This window comes from Dipodomys ordii, unplaced genomic scaffold, assembly GCF_000151885.1.
Source record: "Dipodomys ordii isolate 6190 unplaced genomic scaffold, Dord_2.0 Scaffold94, whole genome shotgun sequence".
Classification (NCBI taxonomy): domain Eukaryota; kingdom Metazoa; phylum Chordata; class Mammalia; order Rodentia; family Heteromyidae; genus Dipodomys; species Dipodomys ordii.
In genome coordinates, this window is record NW_012267310.1 from 176,484 (window position 1) to 202,686 (window position 26,203).

Below are 26,203 nucleotides of genomic sequence, written 5' to 3' on the forward strand. Positions count from 1 at the left end.
GCTGCAATGCTTGATAAGAAATGTACGCATTATCCTGCCCATGTAATTGTAACCCCTCTGTACAGTATGTTCACAAAAAAATAAAATAAAATGAAAAAAATATTAGCTTTATTAAATAGCCTTAAGACTGCTGACGTTTATTTATTTTTTGTCAGTTGTGGGGCTTGAACTCTCAGCCTGGGCACTGTCCCTGAGCTCTTCAGCTCAAGGCAAGCACTCTACCACTTGAGCCACAGCACCACTTCTGGTTTTCTGGTTGTTTATTGGAGATGAGTCTCACGGACTTTCCTGCCATGGCTGGCTTTGAACCACGATCCTCAGAGCTCAGCCTCCTGAGTAACTAAGATTACAAGTATAAACTGCCGGCGCCCAGCTTAATGCTAACCAACACCCAGCTTAATGGTACACTCTTACTAAACAATTTTATTTATTTATTTTTTGCCTATTATTTTTTTTAATTTGTATGCAACTGAGTTGTCTTTTTTTATTGTAAAGATACTATACAGAGGGTTACAGTTACATGAGTAAGGTAATGAGTACACTTCCTATTACTAAACAATTTTAAATAATTCTGGTTTAAATGTGTATTTCTTAAACATTACCTTCAATGATCCTGTTTGTTGTAAAATGTAGTTTAAAAAATCTATTCTACCGATATTTCTTTAAATGAAAAGCATGCTAGACCATGTTATTCTAAATGGAATTTTAGCAGAGTAAAGGAATGAGTGGATCATGGTAGTGCATACCTGTGATCCTAGAACTCAGGAGGCTGAGACAGGAGAATCATGAGTTCAAGGTCAAGTCTGGGCTACCCAGTGAGACTATGTCTCAAAAATCAAACAAGTGTCAAGGTGAAAAACCAGTATTAGATTAATGGACTATGCAATGGCCCTATGAGGAATTAGTAATTATGTTACGTTAGTCATATCAACATATCAACCTGAAAGAAAAAGTTGAGTTGGGAGAGATGAGGGAGAAGGATGGAAGGGATGAGATTGATCAACATGCATTGTATTCCTAAATTGATACATTGAATTAAAACCCCTATTCAACTATTTAAAGCTAATAAAAATAAATAAAATAAAAAGAGTGAAAGTCCACAAGTAAGAATGTGCTTAAATCCCACAATTGAAAATTTGTCAAAATCCATATTGTGTATGCTGTAAATACATACATTAATTTTTAAAATCACTTTTGGCCAAAAAACCCCCAAAATTATATTTGTTATTTTCCACATCTGGTTGAGAAAAATAATTATCAGGGTATAAAAACCTGAATATTCATGCACTTTGCTAATAAAATTTATTAATATAGTGTTACTAAAATCAATTTAAAAAATAAGTGTTAAAACTATTCATCATTGCTAGAACTGTATGTCTTGGCATAATTTCTTCATTTTGTTTTGCACTGAAAAGTTACCTAACATTAAAAATTAAATACATCCCTCTGTACCCCAAACAAGCAGGTATATTATCACATCTAAACATGTACACCTACGCCAGCCTCCCCAACTCCCACACAATGGGGTGCAAAGAGTTCCCCAAACCTAAATTAAAGCTATCATTTATAAAAATGGTAACTTTTGGTCTGTTCCATTGGTCCGAGTAGGAATTTAAGCCAGTTTTGATCAGTATAAACTGTATCTATGATCACTTGGCTCTTTCATTACAAACCACATAGCACAACTTTATTCTAACTAAAGGATTCTGGAAAGTGTTGGGATTTGACCACAGTAAGACCAAAGGAAGTCTCTCTGCAAAGGAGAAGGAACAGGATGTTCTGCGCTACCCATCCCCCTGGAATATAGCACACTTCCTGGTCCATTTTGCTAGCCTGATGAGGAAGCCAGGCTTCTCCCATTTCATACTATTCAAAAATTGAAAAAAGAATAATCCATAAAATGTGCTCTTTGAACGTTCTGGGCCTGCAACTCCATGCTGAAGCAGATTGAAGTCATTGCATGTGCTTTATACATTTAAACAATCTGTCATGTCAAATTTGCTGCCATTGTATTGGAGAGCAAATGAAATGGAATACACAAAATGTAATCAATGTTTTCTTTTCTTTTCAAGAACATTTACAGTGGTAGAGAACTGTATACTCTCTGGGGTCACAAGAATCCCATTGTTTAACCAGAAAGTTTCAGTCACAGGTTATGTGACAGGTTATGTTTTTGTTTTGGTGTTTGGGGCTACTTGAAATGTGTTGACATCTACAGAAATCATTTGTAAGTGGAAATATTAAACATTATTAATTAAACTTATATTTCTATTAAGGCTTATCAATTTTCACTTGTTAAAAAAATTCTTACCATTGAGGCTTGTAGTTCCTATTTCTTTTTGTACCAAAAGAGAAAAAACAATAAAATGTCATAATTAAAACAAAAACTTAACAAACTGGGCTTAAACAAATGTAGGTTTAAAGTTTTTCAGAATCTTGCCTGAAGTATCATTGGAGTAGGGGCCAAAACTGACAAGAGATGTTTCAGCTGCAGGAAAGAAAAAAAAACACGAAACATTAAAAACTTAGAAACAATTAATTATTAAATTTTAAGGAGTTAGAAATTTTGAGATATAAAAAACAACAGAAAACACATTATAAGGTCCATGGCTCACAAAACCTGATACTATCTATAAAATGTCATGGGAATAAGTTTTGAAACTATACCAAGATATAAGAGATACTATTTTTATTTTTAGCCACGAGAGTCCTAGGAAACATTTTAAATAACTTGCTGAACTACAATCATGAAATATATTGACACATTGACTCTATTCTGTTATTCTGATGCCTGCCAATTCTCCTCACAGTGAATTTAGGATTTGTTTTTTTAATAAAGAGCAGCCAGGTACCTTGGCTCATGCCTATAATCCTAGTTACTTAAAGAGGCTGAGATCCGAGGATAACAGTTCAAAGCCAGCACCAGCAGGAAAGGTTGTGAGACTCTTATCTCCAATTAACCACCTAAAAAACCAGACATGGAGCTGTGATTTAAGGTGATAGAGTGCTAGCCATGAGAAAAAGGGCTCAGGGACAGTGACCAGGCCCTGAGTTCAAGCCCCACAATTGGAAAAAAAAAGCTTCTACCATTCAATACTGTACTACCTAACTCAATTTCCCAGTAAGCTATTTTAAAATATGGCTGCTATTAAAGACAATCAATCAAATTACAAATTTCCTGTGAAATGACTCCATTTATGCTAAGGGGTCAATGTACTAATCTACTCCTCCTCCTCCTACTACGATGATGATGATGATGACGACGACGACGACGATCACACACACACACACATTTTGCATGCTTAAATATTTTAAAAGACACAAATGTCTGAACCACCATGGGGAGCCCGATTTTCAGTTGGTATGGACAAAATCTGGGTGTATTAAAGTGCTTGGCTGGCCTGTCTGTTTTAGACAGCTCATGAGTTGGCTGAAACCCACACCCTGTCTGTCCCACATTATTACTTCCATATTTTGTCCTTTACTACATTTATTTTTAAACAATGACTGAATATATTGCTTGAGGAATAAGACAGTTCTTGAGCAATTCAAAGTGTGGATATGGGCTCCTTTACTCTTTGGGTAGAAAAAAGTTGATTGGCCAAAGGTGGTTTTTAATTCATGCTTATTGTTTTTTCAAATGATGACCCTGTGCAAAGAGATGTGTGGGCACAGCTGTCCTTGTCCCTTAACACGACACTTGTTTCTACCTTCCTCATGATGTGGCTCTGTCCCAGGCACCCAGAACCCAGGCTGTGTCTCAAACCACTGATTGTCTCCAAAGGCCCATTCCCCAGTCCATGCAAACAAGATGGGAAAATCCTAAAAATGATCGAGTTTGCTAGAAACAATTCTTCTGGAAGAGATATACACTTGCACATGTCGTCTGGGAAGCTGAAGAACTAGAAGACAAATTGAGATGCTGTCTTGCCTTATTATAACTTACTCAGTGATTCATACTAATGACAGTTATTGTTTTATCAAGTGCTTACTATATACCAGGCACCTGTGCTATCCCATTTTATCTTCTCGAATACCCTATGAAGCAGATACTGTTATTCTCCACCACTTGCAGAGAAGCAAATAGAGGCTGAGCTAGCAATGGAGCTGGGAGGGTGGCGGCCATATTCAAACTCCAACAGGCTGGCTCCTGAGACATGAGCAAATCCTTCCCTCTGAGCTTCAGTTTCCTCATCTATAACATGAATGAGAGGACTGAGAAGATGTCTCAAGACTTTGCAGCATACAACATGTGCATGAGAAATAACTGCTTAACGAATGCGTAACAGTGGAAGCTCATTTCACACAGCTAAGGAGAGAATGAGAGTGGGCTCACTGTCATTCTACAATATATGCTACATCAGGAAGAATATAGAAAGAAATAGCAGTCAGAGATACCATGTCTGCCCCTGTGTAATATGCGGCGAGAAACTGAGATCTCAGACAGGCTACTCAGCCACTCCAGTCTTCATTGTCTCATGAGCTAATGGTTGAGGTTGGACCATTTTATCGCTAAAGTTCCATGTTCAACTAGGAGTCTCAAATTAGAGTAATGTTCCCAGTTCACACCAATACAAGTTCTAGTTGTCAATTTCTCTTTTGTCTTCGTATTCTAATAAGTGCTAAGCTGTCAGAAACCTTTGGAAAAACATTCTTTCAGTGAGATTACAGAGGTAATCTATTTAAGGGAACATCCCATCCTGTAACTGTAAGAACATTTGTCATATTTAGGTTCTTGATGCTCTTCAGGCTTGTGATTAGAACACTAAAAATAACTAAAGAACTTAAGCAAGTAACATGAACTTCACAATTTCTTTCCCAATTATTTCTTCCCTAGCTTTACCTGGCTATATGGAAAGATCAATATGCCTGTCTTCTTTTCTGTTTGCTATTGATATGCCAGGTGTAGGTTTAATAATACAATATGATCCACCTACTGGAACAAAACAATTTTGCTCTATCTGACCATGTATCATGTTGCATGGAGAACTTTTAGAATAATATTTTCCTGAAACACCCCCAAAGTCATAAAATAACAGACTTACCAGATGGTACTAACAAACTGGAATTATCAGCTTTTTCTGTCAAGGAAAAGGATGATTTAAAATTAGTTTATGTGCACATTTGTAGGTGGTTAAAATTCTTAATAGCAATAAATGTAAATGAAATTGCAAACAACCACCAAAAGAGGGCAGTATGTTAATTTATTATTATGTTCAACACCCTGATCAGTATTCCTTTCATTTTTGTTTTTCTTCCTTGAGACAGACTTTCACTATGTAAAGTTCCAGGCTGGCCTAGAACTCACTATGTAGCTCAGGCTGACCTCAAACTCATGACACTTCTGCCTCTGTCACCTTAGTACTGGGATTATAGTTGCGTACCACCAAGTTCAGCTATCTCTCTAATTGTAAACCTTTGATTTGATCTACATATTGCATCATACAATGGTTTGGTGCATTTCAAACTAAAAATGCCAACTAAGAACCTCCATTGTTTGCTGATATTTAGGAGAATGTGCATTGACAAATGTACACATCTGCATGAAGCACGGTGGCATCTGCATGTCACCTCAGCACTTGGGAACCCATGGCAGGAGGGTTCAAGTTAAAGGACAGCCTGGACTACATAGTGTGGTTTGTCTCAGAAATAAAGTGTATGCCTGCATTAAATGAAATTTCCACCAGCCATGCTGCTCTTTAGCACAGACTTTATGACTACTATGCTACCACTTTTTTTTTTTTGTCAGTTGTGGGTCTTGAACTCTGGGCCTGGGCGCTGTCCCTTAGCTCTTCAGTTCAAGGTGAGCACTCTACCATTTGAGCCACAGTGCCACTTCCAGCCAGGAATGTTGGAAAAATTCCTAGATCCTTTAAGAGAAAGGCAATTCTACATCTTTCTCTATGGAAAATAATACATGCTTATTGGAGAAACTTTAGAAATGACAGATAGCAAAAAGAAAGGGGAAAAACTATAAGAAGAAAACTATAAGAAGAGAAAAACATTAAAACTTTCAAATTTTCTTTTGGAAATCTACAGAGAAAAGTTAAACACATATATTTATTGGTTTGTGTGTGTGTATGTCTGTGTGTCTGTGTGTGTGTGCTGGTCCTGAGACTTGAACTCAGGGCCTAGGCATTGTCCCTTAGCTTCTTTTGCTCAAGATTAGCACTCTATCATTTGAGCCACAGCTCCACTTCTGGGTTTTTTTGGGTAAGTTATAAGAGATAAGAGTCTCACAGACCTTCCTACCTGGGCTGGCTTTGAATTGCGATCCTCAAATCTCAGCTTCCTGAGTAGCTAGAATGAGCTGCTGGCACCTGGATGAAGTCTTGATTTAAGTCAATAAATAGTATTATTGAGATCTATCTATAAGATTTACTTAATCTGACCCGTTGGTGATTTTTTGTCAGTTGTGGGGCTTGAACTCAGAGCCTAGGCACTGTCCCTAATCCTCTCTGTGCTCAAGGCTAGCACTCTCTACCACTTGAGCTACAGTGGTACTTTTCCTTGGTGATTTTTTAAACAAACTCTCTATATTTCAATTACGACAGTAGGAATTTGGTGAGCACAAGCTTAGAAGGGAATATAATCAGCCAGAGGAATTAGAAACTCAAGAAAATGGTCCCCTAGATGGAACCCCTTTCTCTATGTCATCTTCTTGGCACTTTTATATGAAGTTATTGCTACCACCTCCCAAACTCTAATTCTACTTGGCAAAATGTGGTCCCAGCACTGTCACGTGACTGTCAGTGCCACTGCATTGCCTCTCCAACTCAATGTATGGAGCTCAGCCTTCTCACCCCAGATCTTTCTCATACTTGATCTATTCTTGAATTTCATAGCATTGCTGGCAACCCCAGCTAAGCAATTCATGTTGAAAACTTCAATGTATCCGTTTCTTGTTGCTGCTACAAATCACCATAAATTTAGTGGCTTAAATCACAAATGTATTACTGCACAGTTCTGACGGTCACAAGTCCAGTATAGCTTTCATGAGAAAAATGTCAATTTGAGGGCAGGCTACGTTCCTATCTAAGGGCTCTAGGGGAGATTCTATTTCTTGCTTATTCAGGTTATTGGCAGAACTCAGATACTTATGGTTGCAGGACAGACATCCTTGCTGTCTTGTCATCTGTAAGGTGAGGACTATTCTCAGTGTCTCCCAGTCATGTTTCTAGGCTCCTGGCTCCTTCTTTTATCTTCACAGTTAGCAACAATGTGATACAGTAGAGGAATCTTTCTCAAGTGACATCTCTGACTCACTTCGTTTTACATTTAAAAAACTCACATTGTTTGGATCTAACCAGGTAATCCACAATCAGTTCCCATCTGAAGGTTCTTAATTTTAATTACATCTGCAAAGTCTCTGTTGCCATGTGAGTTTTAGCCTAACAAAATTGGGAGCTTCAAAAGAACTTTTAAAAATGTCAGCATTCTGGCCTTTGGATACAGGTTATTTATCCTTTCCACTGTGCCTTTTTCTTAGTCTGTTTTCTGTTGCCCTATCAGAATAATACAGGCAGGGTAAATTTAAAATGAGAAAGGTCTGTTTGTCTCATGGTTCTATAGGCTTAGAAGTATAAAAATAGAGGGGTGACATCTGATGAAGGCCTTCCTGCTATATCCTAAAATGGTGGAAAGGCAAGTGACCTCACAAGACACAGAGTCATAACTAACCAACTCCTCTGAGAATGGTATTAATCCATTCATGAAGATGGAGCCCCCATGACTTCGTTATCTCTCCAAGGTCCCACCTGTTAAAATGACCACCATAGCCATTAAATTTCAACATGAGTTTTGGAGGGCCATTCAAACCATAGCACACTGTATACCTTGTGGTATTTGGTTTTCTTGAGCTTGGAATAATAATAATAATAACAGTGGCACATGAGTTTAAAGGGTGACTGGAGGGATAAGTGGGAAGAGTTCGGAAAGGGTACAAGGAGTGAAAAGGATTGAAGTGTGTTTATATAAATACATATGTATATGTATATGTTTATGTATACATATATATAATGAAACACATTAAATAATATTTGTAAAGGAGGAGAGGAAGGAAAGAATGGGAATATAATAAGGAGAGTGAATATGTTCCAAGTGCACTATATCTATGTATGGAATCATCACAAATAAAACCCCCTTTATTATTACTGAATACTAATTCAAAAATAAAAATAGCCAGTGTAGACTCTTCCTCTTTCCCTAATGCTGTCTTCCTGCTCCCTTGCTCCTGATTTCTGGAATCATCTTTCAAATAAACTACTTGCACTCAAGTAATAAAACGTCACACCTGGGTGTTTCTAAAGTTTTCAGATTCTTCTCCACCATATGACACTCTGGTAGATGCTAAGAGTGTAAATGTGAGGCAGTTTCTTACAGCTGTGACTGGTGATACCAAGGAGTCTTCAATTCCAGCACACTTTCCCCTTGCCCCTTCTCACCCCCTCCCCCATGTAGGCAGGAAAAATATAAAGGTTTAATCATCTACGAGCCAATTGTAAGAGGCTACAACTAGGCCCCTTGTATGAATATTTTAAACCCAAATGAAACTTGTAATCTGGTGGCAATCCTCCTCTAGATAGAGTTACTAGTCCATAGAGAGATGATTAAAAACAAGCCACCACGCCTAGGCCCTCTTATATGGGAATCCCAAACAAAACAATATTTTTTGTTATTATATTGGCTCTTCAAAGCTTGAGGTAACACACTCTTCCAGAAACTGCGTATGCAGATTTTACTACATAACCAGAAAAATGAATGAAAACATCTCAAATTTGGCACATGTGAAACATGTTTACTTCAGCTGTGACCATCTCACATCACACTGCTCAATAAGTACTCTTACATAACATATTTATTAAAAGATTAATAATGACATCACCAAAGAAAACTGCAGCTCTTAGCTGATGGAACTTCCCAAAGAGCAAGCAGTCAGCAATTCTAGGTGGGCTTTTACTAACATGGGAAGAAGGTGAAAGATGTTGTTGTTGTTGCTGCTGCTGCAGTTTTAATAGTACTAGGGTTTGAACTCAGGGTCTTGTGCTTACAAGGCAGGTGCTTAACCACTGGGACATACCTCCAGCCCTTTTGGCACTAATTACTTTTGAAACAGCATCTTGCTTCTTGCCTAGACATGTACTTAGACAACATCTGTCTAGGCTTCAAATCCTAGGCTCTGCAGCCTAACTAGTAGGATGCCACTGCACTCAGTTATTGGATAAGAAGGGGGTCTCACAAACTTTCCTGCCTAGATTGACCCTGAATCACAATCCTCCCAATCTCAGCCTCCCAAGAAGCTAGGATTACAGGCATAACACACTGGCATCCAGCTCAAAATGTGTTCTGTTTTTTTTTTGTCGTTGGTCGTGGGGTCTGAGGGCTCTACCACTTGTGCCACAGCAACACTTCCAGCTTTTTCCTTTTTGCTTATGTGGTGCTGAGGAATTGAACCCAGGGCCTCATGCATGCAAGGCAAGCGCTCTACCACGGAACCACCTTCCTAGCACACAAAATGTGTTCTTCATCTCTCAGGCCTTGCCTTCTTCCACCATCACACACTATCTATCTCCCCCTTTTCCCTTCCGGCCTATTCCCAAGCCCCTTAGACCTTTATCTTCCAGACCTGATCCTAGCCTTCTCAAGGTTTGTGAAGCACCACTCCCCCAAGAGTCTAAAGATGAATGTTGAAATGTCCATAAATTCTCTGAAATAAACCAAATGTTTGTGTGCATCATAGGATTTTTTCTCTGGAAAGAGTTGGATCTCCAAAAGGAGTCTTTTTAACCAATAAATATTTATATAGAATTATGATAACCAGTTACTATGTAAATGTTAACTTATTTTGCCCCCATAATAACCCTACTAGGGGAGCTGACTCCATTTTAAAGTCAGTCAAGGCCTTTGACAATGAAGATGAAGGTAATCAAACCGGGGTAGACATCATAGAAACTGTTAAAGTATTGAGAAGAATACATAGTAAATAGGGCTCGTGTTGTTCAGTAACTAATACAATGATGTTCTCTCTAGTCTCCAGTTTTCAGTGACTCTTGTGAAAATGTTTTTCTTCCTTCGATGTGCAAGACTTGCATTTCAGTCTCTTTTGTCCTTAGGTTACTTGCTTCCAAATTTCAAAATGCCTGTGGAATCCTTTTGGAAATGTGAGATGAGCGAGGCAGAGAGTTTCAGGAGATCTGATGACAATAATGTATGTTATATAAGGTCTCATACAAAGTCAAGACAGGTAAAGTGTCAAGAAAGAAGTAGAAGCACACCTAGTTGTGATGCTATCAGGTTGTGCTTGATGGTGGGCTGTATGGTTTCCCTGACGTCATGGTCTGGCTTTTAAAATATAATATTAATATTTTTTTCTAGGACAGATATGGTGGGTCACATCTATAATTGCAGCACTTAGGAGGCTGAGATCAGAAGAGTATAAGTTCAAGGCTAGCCTAGGCTACCTAGTAGGAGAGTGTTTCAAAATACATACATACATACATAAATAATTATAATTATAATCATACTGTAGATTTATGTGGAGAGAAGTCTAAGTCATAAAAATCCACAGAAAAAATTAAAATTATTCATAATCTACCACTCAAAGAGAATGTTAGAAGGCTACAAGGAGCTTCAGAATATCTCGGGGCTATCTGCACAACTGAAACAACTAGGTGGAGCCTTGGGAGATCTTACCATCAGATTTTTTAAATCAGATTTTTATTGTGAATTTCTAACAGATACACAATTGAGCTTCAGAATGCTTCATCATGGCTAGGCTAACTATACCTCACAGAATTCCCTTTTCCGTGTGTATCTAGTGAATGTGGGATGCATTCTTTTTTATTTTTTTTTGCCAGTCCTGGGCCTTGAACTCTGGGCCTGGGCACTGTCCTTGAGCTTCTTTTGTTCAAGGCTAGTGCCCCACCACTTGAGCCACAGCACCACTTCCGGCTTTTTCTGTGTATGTGGTACTGAAGAATCAAACCCAGGGCTTTATGTATGCTAGGCAAGCACTCTACCACTAAGCCACATTCCCAGCCCAAGGGGACACATTCTTAAGGGAGATCTGGGCAGATGTGGAAATAATAGCCATCTTGTAGCCTGCACACATTAGTGATTATCAGCTGTATCACCTTAATAATATAAGGCAGTTTGCAAACATGCATTTCTTCACAACCCCTAGATCCTCCTTTGGTTGTACCAACTCCAGAGCCAGGCATAGACATCATGTTGTAATAAAGGGGCCCAGTTTCTATGGGACATCCATACCACATGGCCACAGGCAAAAAGAACTTACAAAGGGTTCCGTCTATTCTCATAGGCTAAAACTCAGGCTTATAATTTCCACCTTGCTCTTGCTTTCCCATTATACTGTCTGCTCTATCAATGTCAAATTCTAGAATCAGATGTGAAGAGAAGAGTTTTGTAAAGATTGATTAGCCAGCTCCTAGAGATGTAGCAAATCTCTTGCAGAGTAGAGGTGTGTACATGCGCATGATAGCAAGCATAAGAGAGTCTCCCGTGACCTGAACCCCAACTTAAACAGTTTAAAACAGAAGAGTTCTGGAAAATTCAATTAAATAGCCTACAGCTGTGTACTCCAATATTGTAGGCACTAGCTACATGTAGCTATTAAATGTCACTTAAAGCTGAATATAATGTGAAAGTTCCAAGTTTTCAGTGATCACCTGTGGCCACTGTATTGGGTAGCATGTATATAAAACCCTTTCCTCATCACAAAAATTCTGATCTTTAGTGACAATAACTAGTATGTACTGAATTCTTGTATTATGTCAGATGAATCACAAGTGCCTATTGTATATGCATTATCCTGTATAACTCTATGAGACATGCTGCAGTTTACAAGTAAGGAAATTCTAGCATAAGGATTAAATACAACATTAAGGTTGAAGGTAAGAGTTGGCCCCACAAGGTATAGAGCTTATAATCTTTTTTATTAATTTATTTTTTTGGTCATGGGGTTTGAACTCTGGACCTGGGCGCTGTCCCTGAGCTCTTCAGCTCAAAGTGAGCACTCTACCACTTGAGCCACAGCGCCACTTCCAGTTTTCTTGTTAATTGGAGATAAGAGTCTCGTGGAGTTTCCTGCCCTGGCTGGTTTTGAACCATGTTCCTCAGATCTCAGCCTCTTGAATAGCTAGGATTACAGGTGTGAGCTACTGGCACCCGGCTAGAGCCTATAATCTTAATACCAACTTTAAAGTTCCCAGTATTCAGTTTTTTCTAAAGGGAGTGTTTGACTCCGGTGGAGCATCTTGTTCTCCAATGACTCTCTCAAGTTTAGAAAATAAGCATGCCAGTAGTGACCCTAATGAATTTCCCAAGTTTCCTTTGATTATATGAACTTAAGTTCTTCAAGGTGTCAAGAAAGAAAGGAAATGAACCTCCCCTTTAGCGGCAGAATTAGATGTGCCAACAACATTGGCCAGAAGGGCACAGTCAGGTGTATTAGTTTATGCAATGTAAGCTGCTACAATAAACCAACTCTGAAGTCATTTGTAAAGAAGTGGAAAGCCTTGGAACACATTATATTAAGTGAAATACGTCAGTCCCCCCACCTTATATATAGAAGCTAGAATTAGCCTAGAAACTTATAAGTAAACATGTAGGGTGGTATGCAAGTATATACAAATGTATTCACTGAACTATGGTAGATTCAATGGAGAATTCAAATTATGTAATTCCTTAGGAAGACAAAGTTAAAGCAGAACAAGATAAGCACCTGGAAATAGGTCCTTGCAAAGGGTTAAATGGCGACCTCTTTGTACAACTACTTAAAGATAATTTTCAAAAATTGAAAATAGTTTTCCATGTATCGAATCTAATCAGGAGAAAGGGAAGGGAAGTTGGGAGAGGAAACTAGGCTGACAGAAGCACTACTTTCTTCAACATGAAGATTCCAAGTTTTCCCTAAACAGCACCATCCCGCAGGCAAACATGAAAAGAGGTGGGGTGGAATCTGGTGGGAGATGATTAATGGCTAGGCTTGTAAGTGGTACACATCACTTCTTTCTCTATCCATTGGCCAGAGCTCAAGTCACCCAGGCACTGTGAATTACAAAGGGGCCTGGGAATTCCAAGCCAGTCTGTGTGTTGAGCAAGAAAAAAGTTTGAAACTATGCCAGCTATTCTCTGCCACATCAGATTTCACGAATCCCATCAAATAAGTAATATGCATTAAACTAATGATGGGATGGGTTGAGATTAATACTAGAATCGTTCTCCCCAGCGGTCACTATTTTCTTTCTTTCATTAGGATAAGCATAAGATCAAAAGTCAGGGAATCAGTGTAAACTGGGCGAGGAGTCCTGGCCGCATTGAAGTTGACTGTGAATCCCCTGTCTTTGTGACTCACGCTCCTAGCTTTGCCCTCAGCACACATCCAGATCATGGTTCTTCCAGGACCCTCAAGAGTGAGACTCCTATGTGACAAAGCAGTTCTGTAAACAACTATGTGCTGCTCAAAACCACTAAGAGAGGTTGAAATTATGGATATTTCTGCTGCATGGAAATCCTACTTAGTTCTGAAAAGTGACATTTTTGAGTTAACTCTATGTTGAAGCCACATTAACCCCTATCTTTACCATGGTATTTCAATCCTCTAGACCTTTGCATGTTGATGATTCTTTCCTTATATCACCGTTGGCTTCTTATAAGGTTTCAAAAGTCTGATCTGGAATTCCTCACTTTTAACCATCTGTGACTTGATTGACTGTGACTTGACCATATTCTCCCTATGAATAAAATGTCTGTGTCCATTCATTTCCAATGGAGGAATGAACATGCTGCTACTCAAGTTAGATTAAGGGTAGGTTCTCCAAGGAGAATTACTTGGGTTCAAATCTTGGCTCTCTGCTTGCATTTCCTCATCTGTAAAATGGGATTGATTGATTTGATTGAAATTATATTAAATTTTTGTGTGTCAGTCCTGGGGCTTAAATTCAGGAGCTGGATGCTGTACTTTAGCCTTTTCACTCAAGGTTGGTGCTCTACTAATTGAATCATAGCTCTATTTCTGGCTTTTTCTGGTTAATTGGAGATAACAGATTTTTCTGTCTGGGCTTTGAATCATGATCCTCTGATCTCAGCTTCCTGAGTAGCTAGGATTACAGGTGTAAGCCACCAGCACCTGGCATGAAACTGCACTATATTTTAAAATGTTACAGATCCAACAGTAAGTTGTAATTATTATTAATGAAGACTCTATAATTCTGTATAATTTGTTAAACTTACCTTTATATAGGAAGCTGGATTGCTTACCTTTGGGTAAATAATGAGGTATCAAACTTGAGTAGAGCATCTAAACATTATGACAAGAGCCTTTTCTATAATCTATATGTATATGATTTCCAGTCTAACTCTAAAACATTCTTATCTATTTTTAATGCTTGATTGATGAGGGTATTAGGCTGTCTAGTTCAAATTTCAAATTTGCTAATTTTTTTATTCATTCCTGCTCTTGAATGCCTAACATTCACCAGTCACTGGAGTCACAGTAAGGAGTAAAACCAAGACTCTAGCCTCAAATAGAGATTACATTGTAGTGATAATATACAATGCCCTTAAGAGTTCTTAAATCCTACTTTAGAAATTACAATTCCTCAGTAATTAAAACTCACTCTGTCCTGCTTGCACCCTAAACCTCAGAATTCCTTAGCTTTTTCTGTGAATCCAAATCTGTGTAATGCCAAGGCATTTTGCAAAGTAAAACCATCTATGTAGACATCCCAGCTATATGATCAGCTTATGTTCATCCAACGAATCAGATCATTACAAGAAATTTTAATTTACTTATTAAAGCAAGATTAGTACCTGTTTTGTGCTTTGATTTCTCTCTTCTTTAATAAAAAGTTCTATATTAAGTACTATAGCACCATGAAAGTAACTTATACTCTATGCTCCATATAGTCCTAAAAGAAAACTATAAGAGGCCGGGTACCGGTGGTTCACGCCTGTAAGCCTAGCTACTCAGGAGGCTGAGATCTGAGGGTTGCAGTTCAAAGCCAGCCTGGGCAGGAAAGTCCATGAGACTCTTATCTCCAATGAACCACCAGAAAACCAGAAGTGGTGCTGTGGCTCAAGTCGTAGAGCATTAGCCTTGAGCTGAAATGCTGAGAGACAGTGCCCAGGCCCAGAGTTCAAGCCCCATGACTAACAAAAGAAAGAAAGAAAGAAAAGAAAAGAAAGAAAGAAAAGAAAGATAGAAAACCAGAACAGAACACCCATGTTAAAGACTTACACCACTGTACACACATCATTACAAAAACATCTATCATTTATCTTGGTGGTTTTCTTATGGCATTGTGATCTTACTAACATGAGATCACTTGTAAAAAGTACTTCTTGCTATTTCTTGAAATAAGGATGCCCCCACACTCAAGGTTCTCTTGGAGCACCAACTTGATCCTTAGTTGTGCCTTACATCAGCGGTACTGTTGCTTTCATTCCTCAGATCTATCTTAATCTTTACCCAGCATTTTGGGGCCACAAATCCATCCCAGAATGAGTGAATCATGGGAAAGTTGTGCAAGAACCATTTTCAACTGCCTCAGTGACTAAACATTGGAGAAGTGGTTAAGAACACAAGTTCTAGGATCCTCCACCTCATCTTTCCAGCCGTGTGAACTGGGAAATGATTCAAACTATCCAAGTTCCAATAAGCCTTTTATGCAGATTATTATAGAGCGCGTTCTAGAGAGTTGCTTTTGGAATCTTGGTATTGTTTCTTTTTGGGTAACCTATGAAGTTACTTCATTGCTTTGAGCTTCATCAACAGCTCCATCTACCTCAAGGGGACACAGTAAGATGACATAGTCTGAGGTGCTTTATAAACCAGGAAGAGCTAATGGAACATCTAGTGGTATTGCTCTTTAATGAAGGGCAAGACAACAATAATCCTGGAAACTTGAAGATTTTTCTAGTCACAAAGAGCCACTCCAGAGCTTTTAAAAAAATCAATTGTGAAATCAAGAGATTTATTGGCATCATAACTTAAAAAGCCTGTAAAGCTGCATTGTGTTAAAAAATGAAGTTTGCACAACATGGCTTTTAAATTGGTTCCAATTTCACAGTAGGAACTTTGAATAGATTGGCCTTCAAACAGGATCAGAGAGATGAGTGGTTCTTTGTTCTGCTAGAATTACTTGGGTCATTTTGAAGAATCTCAATACCCAGTCGTCATCACCCACTCTCCTACTCCTGCCCCCAACCCCAGACCAATGGCATCTGAATCACTAGAGGTAAGATACAGGTGGCAGGCTGATGTAGGTAATCACGAGCTCAGGTGTCACAAAAGTATTTTCAGTATGACAAGTCTGAGGCAGACCCCAAGGGTCCCCCATTATCTCAGGACAATACACTAGGAATCTGAACACTGTTCCCACTCGGTGGTTGAACTTATAGAATATTGGACTATTAAAGAATCAAAACAGGCGAATTGTTGAGCCTTTTTATCATATGGAAGAGGGAAGACACATCCTTCTAGAAGAATTACAGCCAGGCACAGTCACTTCACATCAGTCTGTTTAAAGGTTGGAAGGGATGCATTTGTTGTATCAGAAGTGACTGGATTTAGAACAGTGAAAGCTGTTAACTGAGCACTTCCTATGTCCTAGACACTGTGAAAGACACAAGGAGGAGAAAAAGAGCTTGCTCTTACCCTCGAGTGCCCAAATAAATGAATTCTAGATGTCAAAAATGATGAGAACCAGGAGGAGAATTCAGGATATAAGGACAGCCTCCAACAATTCTTAGCTAAGTGTTCTGATACATGGCTAAGTGTCCACTATATTCATTTTAGAACATTTTCAACCTTATAGACACAATCGAGATGTAGCAACAATAGCAACTATAAAGACATGACAAGCTGGGCACCCCGGTGGCTCATGCTTATAATCCTAGCTACTCAGGAGGCTGAGATCTGAGGATCATGGTTCAAAGCCAGCCCAGGCAGGAAAGTCCGTGAGACTCTTACCTCCCATAAATCAACAAAAAAATGGTGCTGTGGCTCAAGTGGTAGAGCGCTAGCCTTGAACTGAAGAGCTGAGGAACAGCACCCAGGCCCAGAGTTCAAGCCTCCCCCCCAAAAGAAATGACACAAACAGTTGAGTTTCCTTTCATCTAAGTTGGCTCTATTTTGTTTTGAAGCCTCGAGGTATAAAGGGAAAGGAACTCTTCAATCTGGGGCTGTAGCTCTGTGGTTCAGCATTTGCCTAGCATGAAGAAGGCCTTGGGTTCCATCCCCAGGACCACAAAAAGGAAAACAAACAAACAAAAGGAGCTTTGTCTCTTTTGCTTTGAAACAGTCCCTAATTCCCTCAGTGTCACTGGAATAAACGCATGCCATTTGTTTTCTTCCTCTTGTGAGTCTGTGAGCTATCCCAGTAGCAAACACGGCTTTCACACGAGCCTGTCCAGAGCTTCCCCCGGCCCTGAGGGCTTCCTCAGTATCCACTCCTGAGGCTGCATTTAGTGGGCTGCATGCTCATTTCTTTCAGCATGCCATGGAAGCCTGGAGATCCCTCCCTTGCTGACCCAGCTCTCTTCAGCTCTCACCCCCAAATCTGTCACATCCTTCCTCTAGTCTCTGTCAGGGCTGTCTACACCCTAGCCTTCATAGCCGTAACCCTACACAACTACCCCTTAAGTACACGAGGGCCATTTATAACCTTTCATCATTCCTCGTCCTTACAATTGCCCTCAGTTAATATCCAAGATCTGTGAAGGGTGCTTCCCCTCGTTCAGGGAGAAGGAGGGGATACAATGTCCTTTGCTTTCAGTTTCACCCTCAACCTGTCTGGAATCTCTATCACTCCTTATCACTGCTTAACTGCCAGGGAAAGCCAAGGCCCAACAGAAGTGACCCCATGTCTGGATGTAGGGATTAGGATTTGGAGATGGGGTGAGATCGGCTGAACAGTACATCAATATCCTGGGCAGCCTGTATCATCAATTCTTACAGATAGAGAATTAAGGTAGACAAAGGAATCCAACACTGGGTTTGGTAAAAGAGGCTAAAATCGGGGCTAGGAAAGTAGCTTAGTGGTAGAGTGCTTACTTAGCATGCATGAAGCCCTGGGATCGATTGTTCCTCAGTACCACATAAACAAAAAAGGCCAGAAGTGCCACTGTGGCTCAAGCTTTTAGGAAAAAGAAGCCCTGGGACAGTGCCCAGGCCCTGAGTTCAAGACCCAGGATTGGCAAAAAAAAGATGATAAAATCCAACAAGAAAAATGCCTGCCTTTCAGGAGCAGACAGCGTACCTCTTGCCACACTAACATCTGCACAAGGAAGAACAAAGACCCAGGCAGAAGAGTGAGAGGAAAGAAGTCAGTAAAGCCTTGGTGAAGGGGAACTAGAAAGGGACTTATCGCTGGAAATGTCTGGAGCATGCAACGATTTAGACCCAGCCCAGAGAGACAGACAGACAGACAAAGAGAGAGACAGGGAGAGAGAGAAAGAGAGAGAGACAGAGAGACAGAGAAAGACAGAGAGAGATGGAAGATGAGGATTATAGTTTATGAGATCACCAAGCTGGCTCAAATGTGTAATTGTTTCCAAATGGGGAGACAATTCTGCAGGAATGAAATTATAACCATCTTCAACTATTATGTCATCTCCTCCTCTGGAAAACAGAATAGAATAGTTGTTCCTAAAAGAACATCATCTTCAAAGACCAAGAAAAAAAGGCATTGACATAATTTGGTAGAACGAGGAGCTGGAGGTAAGTATAGTCACCTGCCAAAGCCCATTTGGATGTCTGGTACACAGATTTCTCAAGTTAGACAACTGAAAGTATTACAGTCTAAGGATTCTCTCTGTTGGCTGGTGGCCTAACAAGAGTGTCAGGCCTACCTCTCCCTTATGACATGAGCTACTGAGTCATTGCTCAGGCTTCCAGGGTGAAGCTACTGTGTTTGCAGCCCATATCCCCCAGAGCCACGGAGCAATTGCTCTTCCATGTCACATTCCAGACTCCCTCTCCTGCTTCAGAGACAGGTTCATTCTGCTATAGGACACTTCATGAAGGCACCCTGGGTAGCCTGGAGGAATGTGAATAGTACCAACGCTAGATTCCAGTGGCAAGTCTTCCCAATGACTTAGGACTTTGGGCAAATGAGTTAATTTCTTGGATACTCATTTTCTCTATCTGTAAGCTGAATAAAAATGCCCACTGTGAAGAATAAGGAGGAGAATTTAATAAGATGATGTTCATGCCAGATGCCTGTAATCCTAGCAACTCAGGAGGCTGAGAGATCTGAGGATCGTGGTTCAAAGCCAGCCCGGGCAGAAAAGTCTGTGAGACTCTTATCTCCAATGAACCACCAGAAAACTGGAAGTGGAGCTGTGGCTCAAGTGGTAGGGCGCTGAGTTTGAGCTGAAGAGCTGAGGGACAGCGCTCAGGCCCAGAGTTCAAGGCCCATGACTGACAAACAGCATATAGCACTTCATATAGCACTAGAAGACTGGGCTGCAGAACAGGCTGTGAATGCTCCTTAGCTTTCCTCCCATTAGCCTGCTCTCCCTACCTCACCAGTCTTTTGTTCTCCCTTCTCATCCAGAAATGATGATACCTCGAAAGGCCTCAGAGTACATAGGCAGTCCACGATGAGCATGGCGTGGAGGGCCAAGTACAACCAGGAAAGGACAGAAAGCAAAGAAACATGGGGGGATGAAATTTACTCCTTCGAAGGAGGTCAGGGCAGGTTTGATAAAGGAAGTAATATTTGCCTTAACCTTACAGAGTGAGTGTGATTCCAAATAAAGATGGCCCCAGGAAGTGGAGAGAAGAATTTAAGTGAGGTCCAGAAGGGAGCAAGTCCAATAATGGCTTCATTAACAAATAGATTACTACTACTAACTGAGGCACTCTGGAAGATGGGAGAAATACCTCTCAGTAGCCAGGTGTGGTGGCCCATACGTGTAATCTTAGCCACTCAGAAGATAAAGAGTTCTAGGTCAACTGAGGCAAAGAGTTCATGAGACCCCCTCATCTCAACAAATAATTCTGGCATGGTGATGCACATTGTAATCAGGTGTGTAGGCAGGGCTTGTGGGAGGAACAGTTTGAGGCCAGTCCTGAGCAAAAATTGAAGACCCTATCTGAAAAATAACTAAAGCAGAAAGGGCTGGAGGTAGGGAAAGGGCTGGAGGTAGGGCTCATTTGGTAGAGCACTCATCTAGCAAGCACTAGGCCCTGAGTCCAAACCCTAGAACATTGTTCACCCCCAAATTCACCCCTCAGCATTGTCTTGCCAACAGATATATATATATATATATATATGTATGTATGTATGTATGTATACTTTTCAAGACAGGGTCTTACTATGTCACCCAGGCTGGCCTTGAAATCTCTGTTGTACAGCTTTTCCCTATTTAGGTTTGATTCAAAGTGATGTACTCTCCTGTTTACTTGCTCCTGTTTTTTATTAGATTTAAATATAATTTTCCAAAAGACTTATTTGTAACAAAGAGCTTTCACGCTGATGAACTTTTTTGCTTGTGTTCCACGTTCCTGTTCAATCTACGTGTATGGTGGGAGAAAAAAAAATGCCCTGAAATGTGAGACTAAAGAACTGGCAACTTGCCTGGGCTGTGCCACTTCCTAACCCATAACATCCCTGGGGACATTTACTCATCAGTAAAGCAGGGACACTTGATTTTTGTACCCTGCCAACCTCACAGTGATGTTTTCATGCTCCAAGATGGCATATGTGAGGATAGTTTCTATGACGACCACATGGCTACAACAGAATTGATATACAATGAGATATATGTGGAGACATTTTCTTTTCTTGTTTCTGATGTCCAGTAGTTGTATAAACAGTGGTTCTTAATGTATGGTTCCTGGACCAGTTGCATCAGCATCATCTAGAAAAGTCGCATCATTAGAGAAGTTACTTCTCCAGGCCTACCCTAGACCTACTAAATCACTGGGCAAGAACACAGTCATTTGTTTCCAAAAAAGCCTTCCAGGTAACTCTGATGATCCACACTCGTGTTTAAGAATGCTGGTTGTGTAACAGCCCTTACATTTGCACGGCATAGCTTTCTTTGGCAGTCGTACTCACATCAATTGCAACACTAGTATTGTCCTTTTACTGCCTTCCTCACATATCCTTTTCTCTGTTTCATAAGCTTCTAAAGGTCCCTTCTCTTTATGAAAGAGTAATATAGATGGTAAAGATGATCAGATTATATTAAATGCCTGTTGCAAGCATCACAATAAAGCCCATTTGTACAAAAAATATCCCCTTTTCAAAAAATGACATGGGGCTTCATTTCGTTGATTCACTAACTTTTTCAATTTCCGGATGGATATGCTTTCAAGTAGATACTTTTAAAAACAAATACACATCAGAATAAATCTTGATATATTTGGTCAACTGATTTTGGAGGAAGGGACCAATACCATTCAAAGAAGAAAGGACAGTCTTTTCAACAAATGATGCCAAGAAAACAAGACAACCATATGCAAAAAATAACTGTAAATGGATCAAAGAACATAAATATAAAAGAGTCTTAGAAGAAAACACAAGGGAAAAAAATCTTCCTGACATTGGATTTAGCAGTGATTTCTTGGCTAGGACACATAGAAGTAAAAATAAATATAATTCATCAAAATTAAAAGCTTTTGTGCATGAAAGGATACTACTAAGACAGTGCAAATATGCCCCCACAAAACTGAAGAAGATAGGGGCTGGGAAGGTGGTTCAGTGGTAGGGTGCTTGCCTTGCATGCATGAGGCCCTGGGTTCGATTCCTCAGCACCACATAAGAAAAAAGAAAAAAGCCGGAAGTGGTGCTGTGGCAAGTGGTAGAGTGCTAGCCTTGAGCTGAAGAGCTGAGGGACAGCGCCCAGGCCCAGAGTTCAGTCCCTGCAACTGATTAAAAAAAAAGGAGAAATCATTTGTCAATTATATATCTGATAAGGTATTAATATCCATAGTATATTTTAAAAAACTCATAGTAATCAACAAAAACAACCCAATTCAAAAATTAGGCAAAGGATCTGAATAGACATTTTTCTAAAGAAGATATACAAATGACCAACAAGTGCTTGAAAAGAGAATGACATCACTAGTCACTAAAGGACTGCTAAAAACACAATGAGATTTCATTCTAAACCTACCATCAAAGATGGTAGAGATGTAGAGAAATTGGAAATCTTGTGCTCAGCTCATAGGAATGTAAAATAGTATAGCCATTGTATGATTTGGCAGTCCCTAGATATATACCCCAAAGAATTGAAAGCAATGACTCAAACATATTTGTATGATCATATTTACAGGAGCATTTTTCACAATGTCCCAAACGTTGAAACAACTGAAATATCCATCAGTGGATGAATGGATTAACAAAATATGGCAATACATACAATCATTCCACTTTTAAGACCTTGAAAACATAAGTGAACTTTGCAAACAGTACACTAAATGAAGTAAGTCAGACACACAAGAAGAAATACTGTATGAAATACTGTATGTTTTTTCTTAAATGAGATGCCTGCAATAGAGGAATTCAGAGACAAAAAGAATAGAGCTTATGGATTGTTTAATGAATAAACAGTTTCTAATTAAAATGATGTATGGATAGTATGGATGGTTACATAAAATAGTGACCATACTTAATGGCAATAAACTGCACACTTAAAATGTTGCTAAAAATGTTAAATATTAAGTATTATGTATATTATATATACATATATATATAACCCATGTGTATATATATATAACCCATAGTAAAAAGATTATAAATACCAAAAATACATATACACAAACAGAGATTTCAAAAATGAAGGAAAGTAGGCATCTTACCTTTCAGGGATGTAACCAGAACAACATGAAGACAAATGATGACAAGGAATAGCCTAAACATCAGTAAAACTGCTTCAGGTCTGCCAGCACGGCTACACCGCCCACCAGAGACAAACATCCTGTAAAAAAGTTAGGGGACACAAGATCATCACAGCTGCAGCATCACAACATAATACCCCAAATTCTTCAACCAGAGTAATGTCTAACCTACTTTTGTTTTTGACTTATTGCTATTTTCTAGAGAATCAGCAATAACAAGTGGAGGGTGGCAACAAAAAGCAAAACTCATGTTTATTAAGAGAAAGTTGCTCAGTTGAATATTATATTCAAAATGATAAACACAGTAGTCACATGAATTTTGGGAAAATACCAACACATGCAAAACAGCAAGAGAAGAAAGAATCAGGGTGCTGGTGAATTACACCTAGAGTCGTAGTTATTCAGGAGGCTGAGATCTGAGGATCGTGGTTCAAAGCCAGCTCTGGCAGGAAGGGCCAGGAGACTCTTACCTCCAATAAACCACCAGAAAACCAGAAGTGGAGCCGTGGCTCAAAGTGGTAGAGCACTAGCCTTGAGCAGAAGAGCTGAGGAACAGTGCCCATGCCCTGAGTTCAAGCCCCACAACCAACAAAAGAGAGAGAGAGAGAGAGAGAGAGAGACTCCAAATGTTACACACATATTTATTACCACTATATAAAAGCTGGTTAAAAGAAAGGATCACAAAATCCTTATTTATGTCTTACACTATAAAAAATACTGCATTTTCTCTGCATTGCCTCTTATTAACATTATTTGCATTTTAGTAGAGTTGATGTTATTTTAAAAAGGTTTACATCAGAATTGAATTTAAAACTTCATTTGCCTTTCACTTATTCATTCAACCAATCTTTACTAGAGGGCTGATCTGAGGTAGATGTAAGGAGAGCTGAGAACACAGAGAAAGTTACAAATGTTACAATATGACTGTTCCACCCCTGTGAGAGAATTGGCCAGTATGATCCCAGAAGGGGCAATGAACTTTCAAATTCAATTCTTATATAAACTTTGCTTTGTAGAAAAGCTGAACTGATTGACTGCTAAAAATGCAGTAGAAGCAACTAGATCCTGTCTCAACCAACAGTTGGGTACAGTAATATGTGCCTGTCATCCTAGCTTTGTGGGAGGCTGAGATGAGGAAGATTGCAGTTCCAGAGTAGCCTAGGCAGAGAAATCTGTGAGTATATGCCTATGAACCCAGCTGGTGAAAAATAGGAGGAAGTAAAAAAAATAGGAGGAACATGAGCCAGGTATATGGTGAGGCAGGAAGCAAGACCCTCATCTCAAAATAACCAGTGCATAAAAAAACGAGAGCTAGAAGCATGGCTCAGTGGTAGAGCACCTGCCTAGAAAAGTCAAAGTCCAATGCCACCAACAAAAATGAGCTCTGTTATTTAGTAGCCAGAAGCTGTACTAGGAAAATGAATCTTTCCTTGATGTGGCTTGATGATATCTTAAACCAGGAAGTAACTCTTGCTCCTTTGAAACAGAGCTTATATTTTAAAATTAATAAGTTGCATTATATATTAATACATAATGTTAATAAATTATGAAGTGCCTCTAATTTGTCCCTTCTCTCGCATACTTTTATCCCCTCTCTGCTCATAATGGCATATTATTGATCTTTCCAAATGAGTCACATAAATGAGAATGTTAACACAGTTGCATAAAGTGGATCAATGTCTCTCTGGGGGAAAAATACATCTGCTAGAGTTGCACATAACCATATTGATGTATCTCGACTATAATGCTAACCAAGGCCATCACACATAAAAGAATGTTTAATGTATGTGATTCTACTCATTTGAGAAACAAAAGTAGTCAAAACTAATCAATGGAGTGAGACCTCAGGAGAAGGGAGGGGACAGTAATAATCACAGAAGTAGACACAAAGCAGAGAATATATAACCAATATTCCATGTGCTAGTTACAGAGAGACATCCAGTTTGTGAAATTAAGTGGTACATGTATATGTGTCCCATCTGAAATTTTGATTAAAAAATTTGAGATCAATATGTTTCAAGTTTCTGAATTGTGTTTCACCTCCAGAAACACTTTTCTATTTTTCTATTTTTTAATTTTATTGTCAAGGTGATGTACAGAGGGGTTACAGTTACATAAGTAAGGTAGAGATTACATTTCTTGTCTAACTTGTTACCCCCTCCCCCCGTATTTTTTCTTTTAAAGCCATTATTTTATTAACTTAAAGCCTATAGAATTATTTTCTATTCAAATTAAATAGGTTCCATTCCACCTGGAGTTGAGAGAGATGACTTAGAAGATTTAATGCACAAGTATCTAATTTTGGCTCTGCAAAGAGCACCAGGTGCCAGTGGCTCATGCCTGTAATTTTAGCTACTCAGGAGACTGAGACCTGATGATTGTGGTTCAAAGCCAGCCTGGGCAAGAAAAGTCCATGAGACTCTCCAAATAAACCACCAGAAAACTGGAAGTGTCACTGTGGTAGAGTACCAGCCTTGAGCAAAAGAACTCAGGGATAGCAGCACTGAGGCCCTGAGTTCAAGCCCTACGACCAAAAGAAAAAAACAAACCCCAAAAGAAAAACAGAGTATCGGAGCAATGTATAACTGGAAAGGAACTCAGAAACTACCCATTCTCATATTCCCATTCTAGTAATGGAGAGAGCATCCTAACATGCCAGAGCATGTACCGAACGGTCAACATCATTTAGCCATTTGGTGAACCCACAATGTCAGCCTCTGAAGAATTTGTCTCTTTGTCAGTTTTGGAATTGTTTTTAAAGTTTTGAGTTGATCAACTGAAATGAATTAGCGAATTCAAAGTGCTAGTATACAAGTTTTACAGTTTCTGTATTTTATTCCTGAGTTTTGCCCATTTCTAGGGCAGGGCCTAAGCTGTATACCAGATATGGTTAAAGTTAAATTAGTATGCAAAGTGAAGACACAGCAACTGGTTATTGTATGCTGTGACATAGGCCTCTCATCAAAATAAACCATACTTTTATACTGCAGAGAACATATACTCAACCCCATATGAGGGCTGGAAAGGCCAGAATGAAGAGGGATCCCAGAAATCATCTTGAAAAGAGAATGTGGGGGCTGGGAAGGTGGCTCAGTGGTAGAGTGCTTGCCTTGCATGCATGAGGCTCTGGGTTCAATTCCTCAGCGCCACATAAGCAAAAAGAAAAAAAGCCAGAAGTGGTACTGTGGCTCAAGTGGTAGAGCGCTAGCCTTGAGCTGAAGAGCTGAGGGACAGCGCCCAGGCCCAGAGTTCAGGCCCCACGATCGACCAAAAAAAAGAAAAGAAAAGAGAATGTGGGCCAACATCGTATTAAAGACTGGGTGCCACTGA

General features: G+C 39.5%; 1 protein-coding gene across 10 annotated transcripts in view; it reads right to left on the minus strand.

Annotated features, from left to right (window-relative positions):
- Positions 1-22,952, minus strand: part of Adgrg2 (adhesion G protein-coupled receptor G2) — a 63,341-nt gene extending 40,389 nt beyond the window's left edge. For 3 of the 10 annotated variants that reach the window (XM_013026534.1, XM_013026539.1, XM_013026533.1), the window contains exons 1-4: positions 22,835-22,944; positions 5,046-5,081; positions 2,441-2,488; positions 2,312-2,335 (exon numbers count right to left, since the gene is read on the minus strand). In XM_013026534.1, the coding sequence (XP_012881988.1) occupies positions 2,312-2,335; positions 2,441-2,488; positions 5,046-5,081; positions 22,835-22,895 (169 nt within the window). In that variant the 5' untranslated portion in view covers positions 22,896-22,944. Of the gene's footprint in view, positions 1-2,311; positions 2,336-2,440; positions 2,489-5,045; positions 5,082-22,834 lie in introns of all 10 variants that reach the window. The other 7 variants (XM_013026530.1, XM_013026529.1, XM_013026537.1 and 4 more) reach the window with 5 other exon arrangements.
- Positions 22,953-26,203: the final 3,251 nt, after the last annotated feature.